Below are 15,743 nucleotides of genomic sequence, written 5' to 3' on the forward strand. Positions count from 1 at the left end.
AATTTTTCCATCTCATATATTGGCAATCCAAACTGATATTCCTTTGTTTTAGCGCATTCTCCAGTAACGTTCTTTGTTCTTCAAGTGTGTAGATTACCCAGCCTGGGAAGTTTTTTGCCATGACGCCAACATTCGCTAGAAAGGAACATAATTCGATCTTGTAAATTATCCACCCGGCTCACTTAATTTAGCTGACATCATCAACCATCGTTATGGATGCCTTAATCCGCCCTTATGGTGGCTGTGATTATTATGTGGTCAAAACAAATAATTTGGAGTTTAACAGCTTTAAAGGTTGGTTGCAATGAATGTTACATTCTAGTATTCGAGGGGATTTCGAAAATGGTAATGTGGTTTGAAATTGCATGTATACTGTATGTATATGGCTGTTACAGAACTTGATACATTCACATTATCTGGTCTAGGCTTGGCTCAAATTTATGGTTTTCACAGACAAGCACGACACCAAAATGCAAAGGGACAACTGCATCTCGATTTCTGCTTGAAAGCTCTGGTACAAAACATTCCCAACTCAAAAAAATCAGCACATTATACAAGAACACAAACAATACGTACAAAACAGCATCTCGTATCCACGGCGCATCGAGCAGGGAAGAGGGATGGTATAGAGCCCCTTCACCTCACAAAGTTTTCAACTTGCATGCAGGTTCTTATAATCCTTTCATCAACTCGAAACTGCTTCTATTTATTTTATTTTAGTTATGATTGCTTGGTAAGTGAGTGGCGGTATTCACGTCTTATGTAAGTAGTAACTGCGCCTTGGGCATTGTCTAGTGGTAGTTCTTTTGCATATACCGACTCAGCGTTGATTTTATATATGACATGCTTTTGATCCAAAAATAAAATAAAATGACACATCCGAAGAGAAAAAGCACAACTTCAGAAACATGCTGTCGTCTCAATTCAACATTGACTAGGATGAAAAGCACAACTTAATTCAGAAACATAAGCAAGCTTCCACACAAGCTCTCCTTCATGTTTCTGCATAGAAAGTCTCCTAATGAATCTCTCTCCGATATTTTAGTGAACTCCACAAGCTTAAGATCTCTTAATCTGCTCCAGGACAGTTGTAGTTCAGCGACCCCATCAAGGAAACATACACACTGAGGAAACTTCTCCAAACGTCCCTTCAGAAAAACCTTACGAAGAAATGGCAAAGGTGAAGAAGATAAAGATTGATCTGAATCCATCACCTCGTCCTCATCAATGCATGAAATGTATAATGACCGCAGGTTAGTAACTTTCCCAAGCGACGAGCAAAGATCCATTTCATCTTCTCCTCAACTTTGTAATGCCTAATTTTCTGAGTTGAGTTAGCTTCCATATTTCCCGCACTATTTTAATGCCATCTGCTTCGTCGCGATTATTATGACTCGTGCCTCCGAAATTTTTGGACTAGCATGTGAAACTCGAACAAAAATTACTTCAAATTGAATAACAAAAAAGAAAAGTTGAAAAAATTTAACCCTAAAAATTGCATGTTGCCAAGGAGAGGAGAACTTACCATTTTTCCGAGGTGACTCACTTCATCGCTTTTTTTGTTTCTTCTTTGTGTATGGTCACTAAAAATCGTGTCTTTATCCATGGTTTCCAGTGGTCAGTGGATTCGGTGGTTAAGGGCTTGAGGTTTGTTGCCCATTTGAGATGGAGAGATGGGTAAAGGGCAAATGAGAATGAAGGACCAATCGAGGGGGTACATACGTGGACTGAAAACAGAATATCAGATTCAAACTAGAACTGTTGTAGTTTCCATTCATAATTGACTCGATTCCAAACCTCAACTTCGGAAACATGCGCAAGCTTCCAATCAAGCCCTCCTTTGTATTTCTGCCTGGTAAGTTTCCCAATGAACTTCTCCGACATTTCTGAGAAATCAACATACTGAAGATTGCGTAAATGCTCGATGCCCTCTGGCAACTCCTCCATTAGTTTACACTCCTCAAATGTCATTTCTACCAGATGAGGCATGGAACCCTTCTCCACTCTCACGCGTCTCAATCCTCTTAATATTTGAAGAATCAATTTCTCGAGCTTCTGAAATTTTCTGTCCTTGAAAATCAATTCTTCACCTTCATATGAAAGTCTACCAATTCTTAGGAATACCAGATTGGGTAAAACTTCGAGGTTTTGTAATGGATCCTCTCTTAATCTGCTGCACTCAAAATGTAACTCGGTGAGCCCGTCGAGGGAATAAACCCACTGAGGAAACTTCTCCAAACGTCCCTTCAGAAGAACTTTACGAAGAAATGGCAAAGGTGAAGAAGATAAAGAGTTATCCAAATCCATCACCTCATCCTCATCGATGGATTGAATGGATAACGAGCGCAGGTTAATAAGCTTCCCCAGCGACAAGCAAAGATCCATTCCATCTTCTCTTCTCAGCTTCGTAATGCCTAATCGTCGGAGTTGAGTTAGCTTCCCTATTTCCCGCACTATTTTAATGCCATCTGCTTCATCTGCATTTATGTCACAAAGCTTTTGTAAGGATGTCAAGTAGCGTCCTATTTCATACGGAGCCTTCAAGGTTCGTGTAGTAGAATGAAACTCGTCCACATATCCGTACGAGTACACTAGGAGATGCCGAAGCTTGTGAAGTTTCAGAATATCAATGGGCAATTCGGTCACTTCGGATTTCTTGAGATCTAATGTCTCTAAGTTTCGAAGATTTCCGATTGATTTTGGAATAAATTTGATGTTTGTCCTCCTTAAGCATAGATATTTGAGGTTATAGAGTTTGAACACTTCACTTGGGATGCTATCTATTGGAGCTCCTCTTACATCTAAAACTTTCAATAGTCTACAACGACCACCAAAAACCTTTTGGAAGACCAATCCAGATCTTGAATCTACAAACTCCAACCAAAACAAAGAGCGAAGATACTGAACATTGCAGCATTCCTTTGTGTCATTAAATGTAGTATTAACTGCCATGCGTCGGATCTTATCAGGACAGTTCACTTCTTCTCCGCAGGGTGCAATGAGAAGATTGTGTTCTATTGATTTTGAAATGATGTAGTTTCGTAGAATGTCATGGATACGAAACTTGCTGGGCCTTCCATCTCTATATGTATATGCTACCTGGATTAGACTTCTGTTTAGAAGCTCGTTAAGGTAGGACTCTGCCACTTCTTCTTGTGTCTTTCCGTCTTTTACCTCCACGAAACCTTCTGCTATCCATAGTCGAATTATTTTCCACTTCAAGAGCAATTCATCTTCTGGAAAAATGCTCAAATATAAGAAGCAAGCTTTGAGATAGTAGGGCAGGTCGTAATAGCTAAGAGAGAGTAATTTGTTCATTCCTTTGAGAGAGTCTTCTTGTGATTCAAGACCGATGTTACGCTCGAACATTTTCCAATCTTCAAGATTGTTGTTTTTGGTTGCTAAAAGACCACCGATAACAACAAGCGCAAGCGGCAGACCCTCACATCTCTTTAAGATACATTTTGAGATTTCATTTAAATATGGAGGACACGAACTTCGTGGAAATGCCTTTCTGTAAAACAACTCTTCTGATTTTTCAGCTGTCAAAGGATTTAAATGATATAGATGGCCATTGGTCTCGCAACAAGCAACATTGCCTACATCGTGAAAGCGTGTGGTGATGATGATGCGGCCACGAGCACTCATTCTTGGAAATGCGTATCTAATGGATTTCCACGCATCAACTTTCCAAACATCATCAAGGACAATCACATAAGTTTTATCTTTGAGAAAGTTAGAAATATACTCTTTCATCTCATCACCAGTCATTTCTTGTAGACTTTGAGGCGGTAAAAGCTTGATTTCGTTTGCAAGAAGTTTAATCATGTTTCGCAAAAGATGCTCCAAGTTGAAATTCTCTGAAACAGTAATCCACAAATGGGCATTGAAATTGGCCTTCACTGATGAATCATCGTAAATCTTTTTAACAAGGGTTGTTTTGCCCAATCCGCCCATCCCTACGACTGAAATGACCTTAAGCCCATCATCACTCTCCATAAGCCAATCTAAAATTTGCTTCTTTGGTTTTTCGATACCCACAACCTCTGATTCTTCCAATAGAAGCGCGTCACCTCGAGTGTCATACGTTGTATTGATCGACCGTTCATTCATACCATCGTGCACGTCTTTGAATCTCTCGCGACTCTTAGACACGTTCTCTAGTCTTAACCGGATTTCTTGGAATTCAGAAGCAATTCGATGGCGAGCTCTCCAATTTTTCAGCGAGGCATACATCTTTTTGATGTACCAATTCAACCCACTTGTGTCACGACGTTGATAGGCAAATCGGAGCATGTACATTTCAAGAACATCTTCAGTATCGTGAGTGATTTCTCGCACTTGCTTGATCCATTCTTTGAGTTGTTCATCAGTTTCTTCTTTTGCATCAGCAGCTCGAAGGAACGCTCTCATCTGTCCCAATTCATCTCGAATGTACACGGCATTTTTTCCAATCCCTCGAAGCAATTCTTGCTCCTGACGGAGCAAGATATCAAGCTTATTGAAGAGAAAGGATGCTGCACTCTCGGCCATTCTTGTTTCTTCAAGTCCTTGTACGCAGGGTGGAATGGGAAATTGATTTGATCGTGTATTCGTTGAATTATTGGTTTACTCTCTGCCAAAAGTTTTGTTCTTTACCAAAAGTTTTGATAGTGCACAGTTGTATTTTCTAAAAATAATACAATAAAATAAATAGACGGACAGTGACTTATCCCACCTCAACTTAAAAGTGAATCTCACGTGAGATCATCTCATGGATCTTAATTTATGAGATGGGTCAATCATATCCATATTCACAATAAAAAGTAATACTCTTAGCATAAAAAATAATACTTTTTCATGGATAACCCAAATAAGAGATCCGTCTCACAAATATGATATGTGAGATCGTCTCACACAATTTTTTATCTCAACTTAATTATTGAAACAAGTGGAATGGATTCATTTGAATCTTAATCTTTAACTATAATTTTAACTAGCTCTAGCACTAACGGCGTATACAAATTTTAAAAAACTTTTTAATGTTAAAGAAAATATTATTTTTAAATTCAGATTCGTCTACATTTGGATTGGTTTTAGAAGATCGTAAACTCCATATTTTTTAAATGTACTTTTGTTTTTATATCACGATTCAACGAATCAGGCATTTCATATCTTACCATCGATTCTTTATGTCTGGTCAAGTGGGTGGGGTGATCCCTACTTTTTTTAATTTTATTATGATGTATTAGCCTTTCATTGAAGTTAATGAAATATTTATTATAAAAAAGTCATTTCAGTGAATTTACGTGAATACAAAATAAAAAAAAAAAAACTACTGAACGCATGTTTGTGGATAGGGTATTTTGATCCCAGTGAAATAACTTGAGATAATAAATATAAAAATAAAAAATAAATTAAACGTCGAAATTTACGTGAATTTTTTTTAAAAATTATTAGGGTAAAATCACGGGTAATATTAAAAGAATTCTATTATAATATTTTATGATGTAAACCCAGTCACTGTGTTTTTAAAGAAAACACTCACTCTTTACTCTTTTTATATTGGAGAACAAAACACCTCACAAATATTATAGAACTCAACATTCAAATACTATAAGATGAGAGAAAATTCGATGATTGGATAATTTCAGAATGAGGGTGTCATCAGTGTGAAAACGCGTATGAAAATGAGTTTTCATATCTGAAAATTTATTACACGATAAATACATTTCTAGTACATTTCTTTGTCGACTTTTGTTGTCAGTTGCCGCCAGGGTATTTTCGGCGTGAATTTTGAAATGTGAAGAGTTTATTTTCTGTTTTTTATTGTTTCCAAATTACGGTTCACTCGACCCTATCCTTGCGGGCATGGCTCGCAAAAGTCGATCTAACGGCTCGGATTTTTCCGAGTCAAGAGTGATCTGGGCCGTTCATTGCCGTGCAGGGAGTAGGGTGAAACAATCCCCAAATTACAGAGGGACCCGGTGCAAATTTTCGTCAAAAGCTACCCAAAATTTAAAGCCATTATTTAATTTGAGTTTTCAAAGCTAAATTTAATATAAATTATTAAAATATATTGTAGATTTATATCAAACATCATATATTATTCACACACTTATGTATGCTCCGACTGTATCTATTCAATGTTAAGTGTCTTACCATCAGACCGACCAAGTTCACAAATTGCCACATTCCCATGTTTTTGCACTGATCGATGAACAACTAGAGGATTCAAATGCAAAGTTATCACTGTTACATTTCAAACTAGAAGGGAACTTCTCAACCAAATCAGATTGCCATGTTGAAACATTCATCATACAAATCAAAAATCTATTTTTTACTATAATTTTCCGACTCAAAAATCACCCCATTCATAAAGCTAGTTGTAAGAAGCACAACTTAGTCTTAATCCTGCTATTTTCTAGGCTGAGTTTTGACTGCCAAATCCAAATGGGAAAAGAGGGTCATAATGTGGATCGCCTACATTCATCGGAAGCTGATTCACAGATCTGAACCACGTATTAGCCAACTTCCCCGTAAAACCATAGTCACCAAACAACACATCAGCCACGCCCTGGCCCTCGGTTCCTGGTAGCCAAGCAGCCACAAGTGCATCTATCCCTCCTATATAAGGCTCCATCACAACCGGTCGTCCAGAAATAATCACTACAACACATTTGATCGCCCCACAAACGTTCTTTATTGTTCTAGGACCAGGTTCAATTATAGTCAGGTTTGTACTATCACCACGAATCTCTGTATAGGGGACCTCTCCCACAACAACAATGGCGTATGAGAATTTATTGGTTTTCATAAACTCCGAATCAGGATTCTCTTCATATACGACTTTTGTAAGGGAATCAACAGTGTTTTTTATAGCGGTCAAGATGGTAGTTCCTGCAAAAGTCAAGTAGAATGAGTAATGTGATTGTTCAGACAAGGAAATTTCTTCATTTTAATTTTATGTCTTATTCGTCGTAAAGGCATACCGACGGTAAGGTTATTGCCTTTAAAGCCCTGCCATTTCATAGTCCATCCACCACATTGGTACCCCAAGTCATGTGCATGGGTTCCTGCAACTAGAATTTTTGGCACATTCTTTGAGAGTGGAAGCAATGGATCACTATCACTTTTACCATTCTTTAACAAAACAAGCGATTTTCGGACTGCGTCTCTTGCTAATTCTCGGTGTTTCTGTCAAATTTGACGCACTACATATTAACCACATAATGAATAAAGGATTGGTTTTTTTTTCAAGGAAAGAGGCTAGAAAGTTAACCTGGCTACCGAGTTCGCTCGTGAAGCTATAATCGGCTAAAGGGTTCTCGAAAAGACCCAATACAAACTTGACCCTTAATATTCTGTGCACTGCATCATTAATTCTGCTGATGGGGATGTACTTGTTTTTCACTAGGGAAGTGAGAGTAGTGATAAACTCGGGATAGTTATAAGGTAATATAACCTGAGAAATTAAGAAGGTAACAATCCGTGTCAGAAAATACCACAAGTCAAATATTCTTGTGTAACAATCAGAACACTAACCATGTCGACTCCAGCAAGAATTGAGGCCTCAACAGAATAAGTATAGTTTGAATGTGGGGGACTTGTAATCCTGTCAAGTGCCGACCATTCTGCTAAGACAATACCCTGACATGCATAGATATACATGTAAAGTTGGAATTTGCTAGAAAAGTTGAGAATAACACTCGTATGGTTACCTGGAACTTCATCTTCTTCTTGAGGACTTTAGTAACAAGAGCATGATTGGTGTGCAACTTTTTCCCATTCCAACTCGTGTAAGACAACAAAACCGAGACAACGCCCTTTCTGATCGAATCATAATAGGCAGGCATGTGGATGCGACGCAATCCCTCATAGTCTATGACAGTGTTGGCTTCATCGACTCCATTAACCGTTCCACCGTCTCCCACAAAATTCTTCACACAGCTCGCAACTTTAGTTCTTGATCATGATCATAACCGGCCATCAAATAACTAACCTTGTAACCCTCTCACATGATTGAAGTAGAAAAAGATTGATACCTACTTTCCAGAAACATAAGGGACACCGGTAGGCGGGCCATGCGGGATGTCGCCCTGTAAACCCGATATAATCTCTGTCATTTTCTGAACAATCTTGTGATCTTCACTGTAACTCTCATAACAACGACCCCATCTCGGATCCCTGCAGACCTATAGATGGAGAAAGATCACATATAAGCTGATCATAGCCGATACTATACATCGGACTAACGGAGTTTTATGGTTAATTGGCTAACTGCAATGTCAGGTGCAAGTGTATATGGGATTCCAGTGGCTCTAAGTTCAAGTGCAGTTGCAGCTCCAATCCTCTTCACAAGATTAGCATCTCTACAGTAGAAAAAATGTTAAGCAACTTTTCCTTCAAGGTATTAGATTTTTTAAACAGAAAGACTAAGTAAAGTATTACACAGCAATAGTTACCTGGTCACTCCTAGTCCAATATTGTGAGGGAAAATTGTAGCATTGTAGACATTGTTGCCATGAACAGCGCAAGTAGTGTATACAGTCGGAATTCGGAGTCGGGTGGAAAGGGCTCCCTCTTGAATGTGGTTCACCATATCGACCCATTCCTTAGCCGAGGCCATTGGTCTTGGACCATTCCCAACACTGATCATCACACCCCCTACACAAAAATTAACAATTTAGTTAATTTATAATCATTATTATTATCATTATATTCAAAACCAGGCTAATTTCCACTGATATTTTACACAAATGAGACTAAGATACATGTTCGTTTAAATTTAGATATCCATGCTAGCTAGCTAGCGTATGATCGGCTCACAAAAGTTATAACTAAGCATAGCAAACCTACTTAATGAAACGTGTGAATTCCTTGATAAAGATGGTAACTAAAATGTTATCCTATAATTCTCTATATGTCTCGACTAACACGTCGTGCGGTTGAATAATCACGTACCGATGAAATATTTTTTCATTACATCAGGGGTGGCGACATCTTTCTCAATAATTGTCATCTGTCCAATTTTTTCTTCTAGTGTCATCCTCTTCATCAAATCTTCGATTCTGACTTCCAATGCATGTTCAGAATCTGTGTATATTTCAGGCTCCGTTTCTGTGGAGCCAGTCCAGAAGCACAGAAGCAAAATACAAGCGACGGGTACGGAAAATTTCGGAAATTCGAACGACCCCATCTTGAATCTCCACTTGAAAATTATGTCCTAAAACATTATAACTAAAAAATATATATATTTTTTTAAATAAAGTCATTATGTTATGTGAGAAAAAAGGCACGAAGATTAAACAAAACCATGTGAAAAATGTAATAACGTAGACATTGATAAAGAATAGTGAAATACATACACATGCTTACCCGTCACAAAGAATAGTGAAATACATACACATGCTTACCCGTCACAGGGAAAGAAGAAAGAAAATGGAAACCTTTTGAAGCTTTAGTTAATAGAGAAAAAACCTACTATATCTTTTATAGGCCACACACACACATAACACATATATACATACATATTATACATACATACATACGTATTACATATATATATATATATATATATATATATATATATATATATATATATATATATATTTATATGTAGTTAAGAAAAATACTTTAGAATGTGAAGTTAGTTAAAGCGGTTTTTTTTGTAAGAACAATTATTTTCTTATGGTTGATTATGATACTGAAAATTTATTTATTTTATATCTTTTGAAGAAATAATAATTTATCAATACTAAAAAAAATGTCTTTTGTCTTCTTTATTTTGGTCTTTGATTAATGAACGTTTCATAAATAAAAAAAATAGCTGTCATTTACGAGTAATTAGTATCACAACTCGTAACGTCATTAATTTAAGATGTTTGCATTAGACTTAATAGCAAAAAACGTAAGGTATTAAATGTGATCTTGTCAATTAAATTAGCTTATTTAATGTTTAAATCATTAAGCCATAATCGTTTTTTTTTGGGGTGAAAATATGACTAGAAAGTTCCTGCATGTCTAAGAAATTATAATTATAGTATTTTGGAGTTGCGTTTTTTTCTTGAATTTATTGTCATCCAAATCCAATGCTTGCGCAACAAAGTTCAAAATCAATTTTGTCATAGTCATATATTTTTTCTATGGACAAAAACTTATGTGAGACGATCTCACACGTTGTATTTTGTGAGACATATCTCTTATTTCGGTTATCTATTAAAAATGTTACTTTTTATGCTAAGAATATTACTTTTTATTGTGAATATCGGTAGATTTGACCCATCTCACAGATAAAAATTAGTGAGATCGTGTCACAAGAGTCCTACTCTTTTCCATAAGAATGCTTGTGATACTACTACCTACATGTATCAACATCAATCAATATGCATGGTTGAAAATAAATTTTAAAAATAATACTAATATTCATTATTATTAATTACAAAACAAATGTTTCAGGCTAAAATTGAAAATGGACAACACAAAAGACCAAAATAAAAAAAATGTATAAATATATTAACCAAAATTGCAATCTTAATGTTTTTTAATTAGTAAGTGAAATTAAGATTTGTTTCTCAAGCCCTAAGTCATGTTTATTCAATGATTTAATGTAATCCGAATATTTTTTTTAAGGAAAAAAGAGAGAGCTAAAGCTAATATGGGCCCAACCTTATTTATGCTGCCTTTCCAAATTGACAATTTGACTGAAAAATTTCAGACGTTTATCAATTTGTGCAGAAATATAATAGAAATTGCATGTTTTTAGCATGTCCTACTTTGGACTGATGATCTCCTTTTCACTCATCGGGGTTTTTTCTTTAATTCAATATGATTACATTAGGATATAATTTATGGTTAATCATGTTTTCTTCTCGGTGCCTGTATGATTGCTCTGTTCATATGATATACGTCACTGTGTCATTATTTGATAAATCTGAGCAGTGATAAATTTCAGGTCTATTTTATTTTTACAGATATTTTGACAGGATTTCAGTATTGAATTTATTCAAAATTCAATTCAGAAGTTGACCTTTGGTTTTTTAATTGCTATTAATGTTACAATGGATTCCTGGACACAAAATCATAATACAGAAGAGAACTTTATTGACCAAATCCGACAGCCATGCTGATATATATAATATTCATCAAACCACAAAATCTAACCATTTTTCCAGCACCTTTTGTGACTCAAAACTTGTCTATACATAAATGTACGAGAAGCCAAAAATGTGGCCATGACTCAGTAGTCCTTTTCTTCTCTAGGCTTAGTACTGATTCCAAACCCGAATGGGAAAAGAGGATCATATTTCTTATCGCCTACATTCATAGGAAGTTGATCCACGGACTTGAACCATGTACGAGCCAACTTCCCCGTAAAACCATAGTCGCCGAACAGCACATCAGCCACACCCTGGCCTTCAGTTCCTGGTAGCCAAGCAGCCACAAGTGCATCTATCATTTTAACATACGGCTCCATCACGAGCGGTCGCCCAGAAACAATCACAACAACACATTTAACCGTGCTGCATACATTCTTTATCGTTCTAGGACCTGGTTCGATTATAGTCAGATTTGTATTGTCACCACGAGTCTCTGCGTAGGAGGTCTCTCCCACAACAACAATGGCATAGGAGAATTTATTGCTTTTCACGAAATTTGAATCAGGATTCTCTTTATATACGACTTTCGTGTGAGAATCAACGGTTTTCTTGATAGCTGTCAAGATTGTAGTACCTGCAAGAGTCAAGTAGAATGTGTAATGTGCTTCTTTAAGGCAACAAATTACTTACTTTTTTAGTTGTAAAGACATACCGACTGTGAAGTTATTGCCGTTACCACCCTGCCATTTGATAGTCCAGCCGCCACATTGGTACCCCAAGTTATCTGCATGGCTTCCCGAAACTAGTATTTTTGGCGCATTCTTCGAAAGTGGAATCAATGGCTCCGTATCTTTTTTACCATTCTTCAACAGAACAAGTGATTTTCGGACTGCATCCCTAGCCAATTCTCGATGTTTCTGTCGAATTTGATACACTACAACTTAACCACATAATGAATATACGGATGGTTTTTGTTTACGAAAAAGGCGAGAAAGCTAACCTTGGTATTGATTTTGCTCGCGAGGCTAAGATCGGCTAAAGGGTTCTCGAAAAGACCCATGACAAACTTGACCCTTAATATCCTGTGCACAGCATCATCTATCCTGCTGATGGGGATGTGCTTGTGTTTCACTAGGGAAGTTAGAGTAGTAATAAACTCCGAATAGTTATATGGGACTAAAACCTGAGAGTTAGGGAGGAAAAATCTGAATCAGCAAAATTCACCGGTTAAGTTTAACATTCTTGTGTAATAATTGAAACACTTACCATGTCGGCTCCTGCGAGAATTGCGGCCTGAACAGAGTAAGTATAGTTTGAATGTGGTGGATCTGTGATCTTGTCAATTGCAGTCCAATCTGTTAACACAAAACCCTGAAATATATACATAATATATATAGGTTCAAATCACAATGCATAGTTGGAATTTTCTTGGAAACTTGAGAATTAATGTATTCATATTGTTACCTTGAACTTCATCTTTCCCTTGAGGAGTTTAGTAACAAGATCACGACTGGCATGCACCTTCTTCCCATTCCAACAATTAAAAGCCAACATAATCGAGGCAACTCCCTTTTCAATCGAATCAAAATACGCAGGCAGGTGAATGCGACGCAATCCCTCGTAGCTTATGATAGTGTTGTTTTCATTGATTCCATTAACCGTTCCACCATCTCCCACGAAATTCTTTGGACAGGCCGCAACTTTCGTTCTTGATCATTATATATTGGTCCATCAGGTAACTGCAGGCTGCATAAATTTCACGCAAGATTGAAGTAGAAAAAGAGGAAGATCGATACTTACTTTCCAGCAACAAAAGGGACACCCTTAGGGGAGCCATCCGGGAACTCGCCCTGTAACCCCGGTATAATCTCCGTCATTTTTCGAACAATCTTTGGATCTTCACTATAACTTTCGTAACAACGGCCCCATCTCGGATCCCTGCAGACCTACAGATAGAGAAATATCATATACATATCTTCATAACCAATATGATACATAGGACTTATCGAACATTTCGGTTAGCTTACTGCAAGATCAGGTGCAAGGGTATGCGTGATTCCTGTGGCTCTAAGTTCAAGTGCAGTTGCAGCTCCAATCCTCTTCATAAGATTAGCATCTCTATAGTAGAATAAATTTTAACGCAAATGCTCCTCAAAAGAATAATATTTTTTAAACAAAATAACGAAAAAAAAATTCGCAGAATTAGTTGCCTGGTGACTCCTAGCCCGATATTGTGAGGGAAAATTGTAGTATTATAGACGTTATTGTTTCCATGCATGGAATCAGCTGTATACAAAATTGGGATTCCGAGTCGGGTGGAAAGGGCTCCCTCTTGAAAGCGGTTCACCATTTCGGCCCATGCCTCAACTGAGGCCTTTGGTCCTGGACCATTTCCTACGGCACTCATTACAGTCCCTGCATGCACAACAATCAATCCTTTTTAAGAATGCGTATAAGTTTTATACATATCTCATAGTATTATTAAGGATCGACGTTTGCTACCGATGATAAATGGCACCTGATACGTACATACCTATGAAATATTTGTTGACGACATCCGGGGTAGCCACATCTTTCTCGATTAAAGTCATCTGTCCAATCTTTTCTTCAAGTGTCATCCTCTTCACCAAGTCTTTAATTCTGGCTTCCAATGGTTGCTTAGGATCTTTGTATTTCATATTCTTTGCTTCTGCAAAAGAAGCCCACAAGAACAAAACCAAAATACAAGACGTGTACATTGAAAATCTCGTCATTCCAGGAAACCCCAACCCAAAAAATCGCTGCTCGAAAACCCTATTCTAAAATGTCAGCTAAATCAAGAAAATAGTTAGGTTATATGGAAACAACACATTAGGTGCATCAAAGGCATTTGAATCTTTAGATAACAGAGAAGAGCTTGTTATTTATAGGGCATCATGCATATTTTCATTGTATATTAATAATAATATATTTTGTAATGCATTTAATTATCTAAATTGCTCCTTAATGTTAAAATTTAGTATATATTAGTATGTATGGGTTTTTCCCTTAATACGGCCGTTATATATATCATTTTTGCATTAAAATTATGTTGGCATTGGTAACGTTATTAATTTAAGATGTTTGCATTTAACTTGCGTATTTAATTGCAAACATTAGTGTGTATTAATGGACTCTAGCTTGTCAGTTATATTATAGTACGTATTTTGAGTTGTTCACGTACCCGTGAAATGTAGTCGTTTTTTTTTTTCAACGTACAGTTTAACCTTGGCCCGTGATTATTAGCTTTTTTTTAAATGACTTACATAAAAGTTTTCATATTAAATATCCAAAAATCGTAGTGTAGACTAATCTAGCTAGGGTTTTTATAATTTGTACTTGAACTTGTCAAAATTGAATTTTAGTGCGATATGTGGATATTTAATCACGTTTAGCCCAATTTCATTAGAAAGTTGATATGGTATCATACATTGATATTGTGGAGAGAAATATTATTGATATTCAACTTCATTTTGGCACACCGCCGCAATTCAGGTGGTGTTTGTGAGTATGCTTTTGAAAATGTGATTAAATTTATATAAGAAATGAGAGTAATTAGAAATGAATAGCGTTTCGAAAAATATAAATAATTGAAGGTAAAAGCTTGTGTGTCGTATTTTGTGAGACAGATCTCTTATTTGAGTCATCCACGAAAAAATATTATTTTTTATTCTAAGAGTATTACTTTTTATTGTGAATATCGGTAGGGTTGGCCCGTCTCAAAGATAAAGATTCGTGAGACCATCTCATAAAAAACTTTTTGTAATTGGGTATTGTTTGATAATAAATTATTCAAATACTAGCTTTCACTTTTTACTCATAAAACATCATTTTTGTAGAAACAGAATCATCATCTCGAAGATTTTAAATTTCAATTAAATTAAGCAGAAAACAATGCAAAATATGGGTTTAAAAGATTCAAAAAACCGATTTTTAAAAATCAATAGCCAAGAATCACCCTATTTAGTGATTAAAAAACACACTCTTATAATAAATGTGTAAAAAAACCTAATATGATAACAAATAAGAGTATCGAGTGGAGGGGAAAAAGAACAATTCGGCAAATATGGGCTCAAGCTATTCCATACTGGCCCAACTTTATGCAAGCACAGAGCCTCCGTTGCCATCTGAAAAATTTCAGACGACAGAGGGCCCGAGGTTTGACCCGGTCCCAAGTAAACAATTTTTTTTTAAAAAAAAATTCAAATTTCTTAATTATAATCCATTTTAATTATTTCATTATATATTTAGTAATTATTAATAAAAAATATGAAACTATGATTTTTAAAATAAGTATATTGTTAGTGCAACGCCTCAAATTCGACGAATGTTCTCACTTTATCAAGACGAGTCTTTATAACGTACTTATGTACTCACTCACATTTACCCTAATAAACTATTCAGACACCTATACTAGAATTATCTCAAGTTAAATATGATTAACTTAATCGTTTTTAAAAATAATTCAAATATTTTAAAATTAATTTCAAAAGTAATTTAAAAAAACGTTTTCAAAAATACCCTAATCCGCGCTTACGAAGCGCGGACGCTGCCCACGTGAAGCAGCGTGATGGTAATTGCGACGGAATTTATAACATAGCCGTCGCTACAATTAATTTAGCGACGGTTTAACAACCGTCGCTACGT

The 15,743-nt window shown here is 36.2% G+C and overlaps 3 protein-coding genes and 1 long non-coding RNA gene across 5 annotated transcripts; 1 reads left to right on the forward strand and 3 right to left on the reverse strand.

Annotated features, from left to right (window-relative positions):
* The first annotated feature begins 698 nt into the window (after nucleotides 1-698).
* LOC140840038 (uncharacterized) lies at nucleotides 699-1,471 on the forward strand. The gene is made up of 2 exons (XR_012119840.1): nucleotides 699-913; nucleotides 972-1,471. It is a non-coding gene; the product is annotated as an uncharacterized lncRNA (long non-coding RNA).
* LOC140840037 (disease resistance protein RPM1-like) lies at nucleotides 827-4,650 on the reverse strand. Of its 2 annotated transcripts, none has more exons than XM_073207121.1 (2): nucleotides 1,526-4,650; nucleotides 827-1,416 (listed from the first exon to the last, which is right to left on the reverse strand). In XM_073207121.1, exon 1 carries the CDS (start codon nucleotides 4,531-4,533, stop codon nucleotides 1,753-1,755), a length of 2,781 nt encoding a protein of 926 aa, XP_073063222.1. In that variant the 5' UTR covers nucleotides 4,534-4,650; the 3' UTR covers nucleotides 827-1,416; nucleotides 1,526-1,752. The 2 variants fall into 2 exon arrangements, with proteins under 2 accessions (XP_073063222.1, XP_073063221.1); XM_073207120.1 differs by having other exon boundaries at nucleotides 827-1,444.
* Nucleotides 4,651-6,185: 1,535 nt separating this feature from the next.
* On the reverse strand, nucleotides 6,186-9,184 carry LOC140838049 (uncharacterized). The gene is made up of 9 exons (XM_073204135.1): nucleotides 8,944-9,184; nucleotides 8,445-8,646; nucleotides 8,261-8,351; nucleotides 8,029-8,174; nucleotides 7,701-7,944; nucleotides 7,525-7,629; nucleotides 7,262-7,444; nucleotides 6,972-7,176; nucleotides 6,186-6,879 (listed from the first exon to the last, which is right to left on the reverse strand). Exons 1-9 carry the CDS (start codon nucleotides 9,176-9,178, stop codon nucleotides 6,404-6,406), a joined length of 1,887 nt encoding a protein of 628 aa, XP_073060236.1. The 5' UTR covers nucleotides 9,179-9,184; the 3' UTR covers nucleotides 6,186-6,403.
* A 1,966-nt stretch (nucleotides 9,185-11,150) lies between these two features.
* Nucleotides 11,151-13,876, reverse strand: LOC140840040 (uncharacterized). Its single transcript, XM_073207125.1, has 9 exons — nucleotides 13,612-13,876; nucleotides 13,289-13,493; nucleotides 13,106-13,196; nucleotides 12,879-13,024; nucleotides 12,543-12,786; nucleotides 12,345-12,449; nucleotides 12,079-12,261; nucleotides 11,791-11,995; nucleotides 11,151-11,712 (listed from the first exon to the last, which is right to left on the reverse strand). Exons 1-9 carry the CDS (start codon nucleotides 13,829-13,831, stop codon nucleotides 11,219-11,221), a joined length of 1,893 nt encoding a protein of 630 aa, XP_073063226.1. The 5' UTR covers nucleotides 13,832-13,876; the 3' UTR covers nucleotides 11,151-11,218.
* Between the last annotated feature and the right edge of the window lie 1,867 nt (nucleotides 13,877-15,743).

This window comes from Primulina eburnea, chromosome 8 (genome assembly GCF_022965805.1).
Source record: "Primulina eburnea isolate SZY01 chromosome 8, ASM2296580v1, whole genome shotgun sequence".
Taxonomy (NCBI): Eukaryota; Viridiplantae; Streptophyta; class Magnoliopsida; order Lamiales; family Gesneriaceae; genus Primulina; species Primulina eburnea.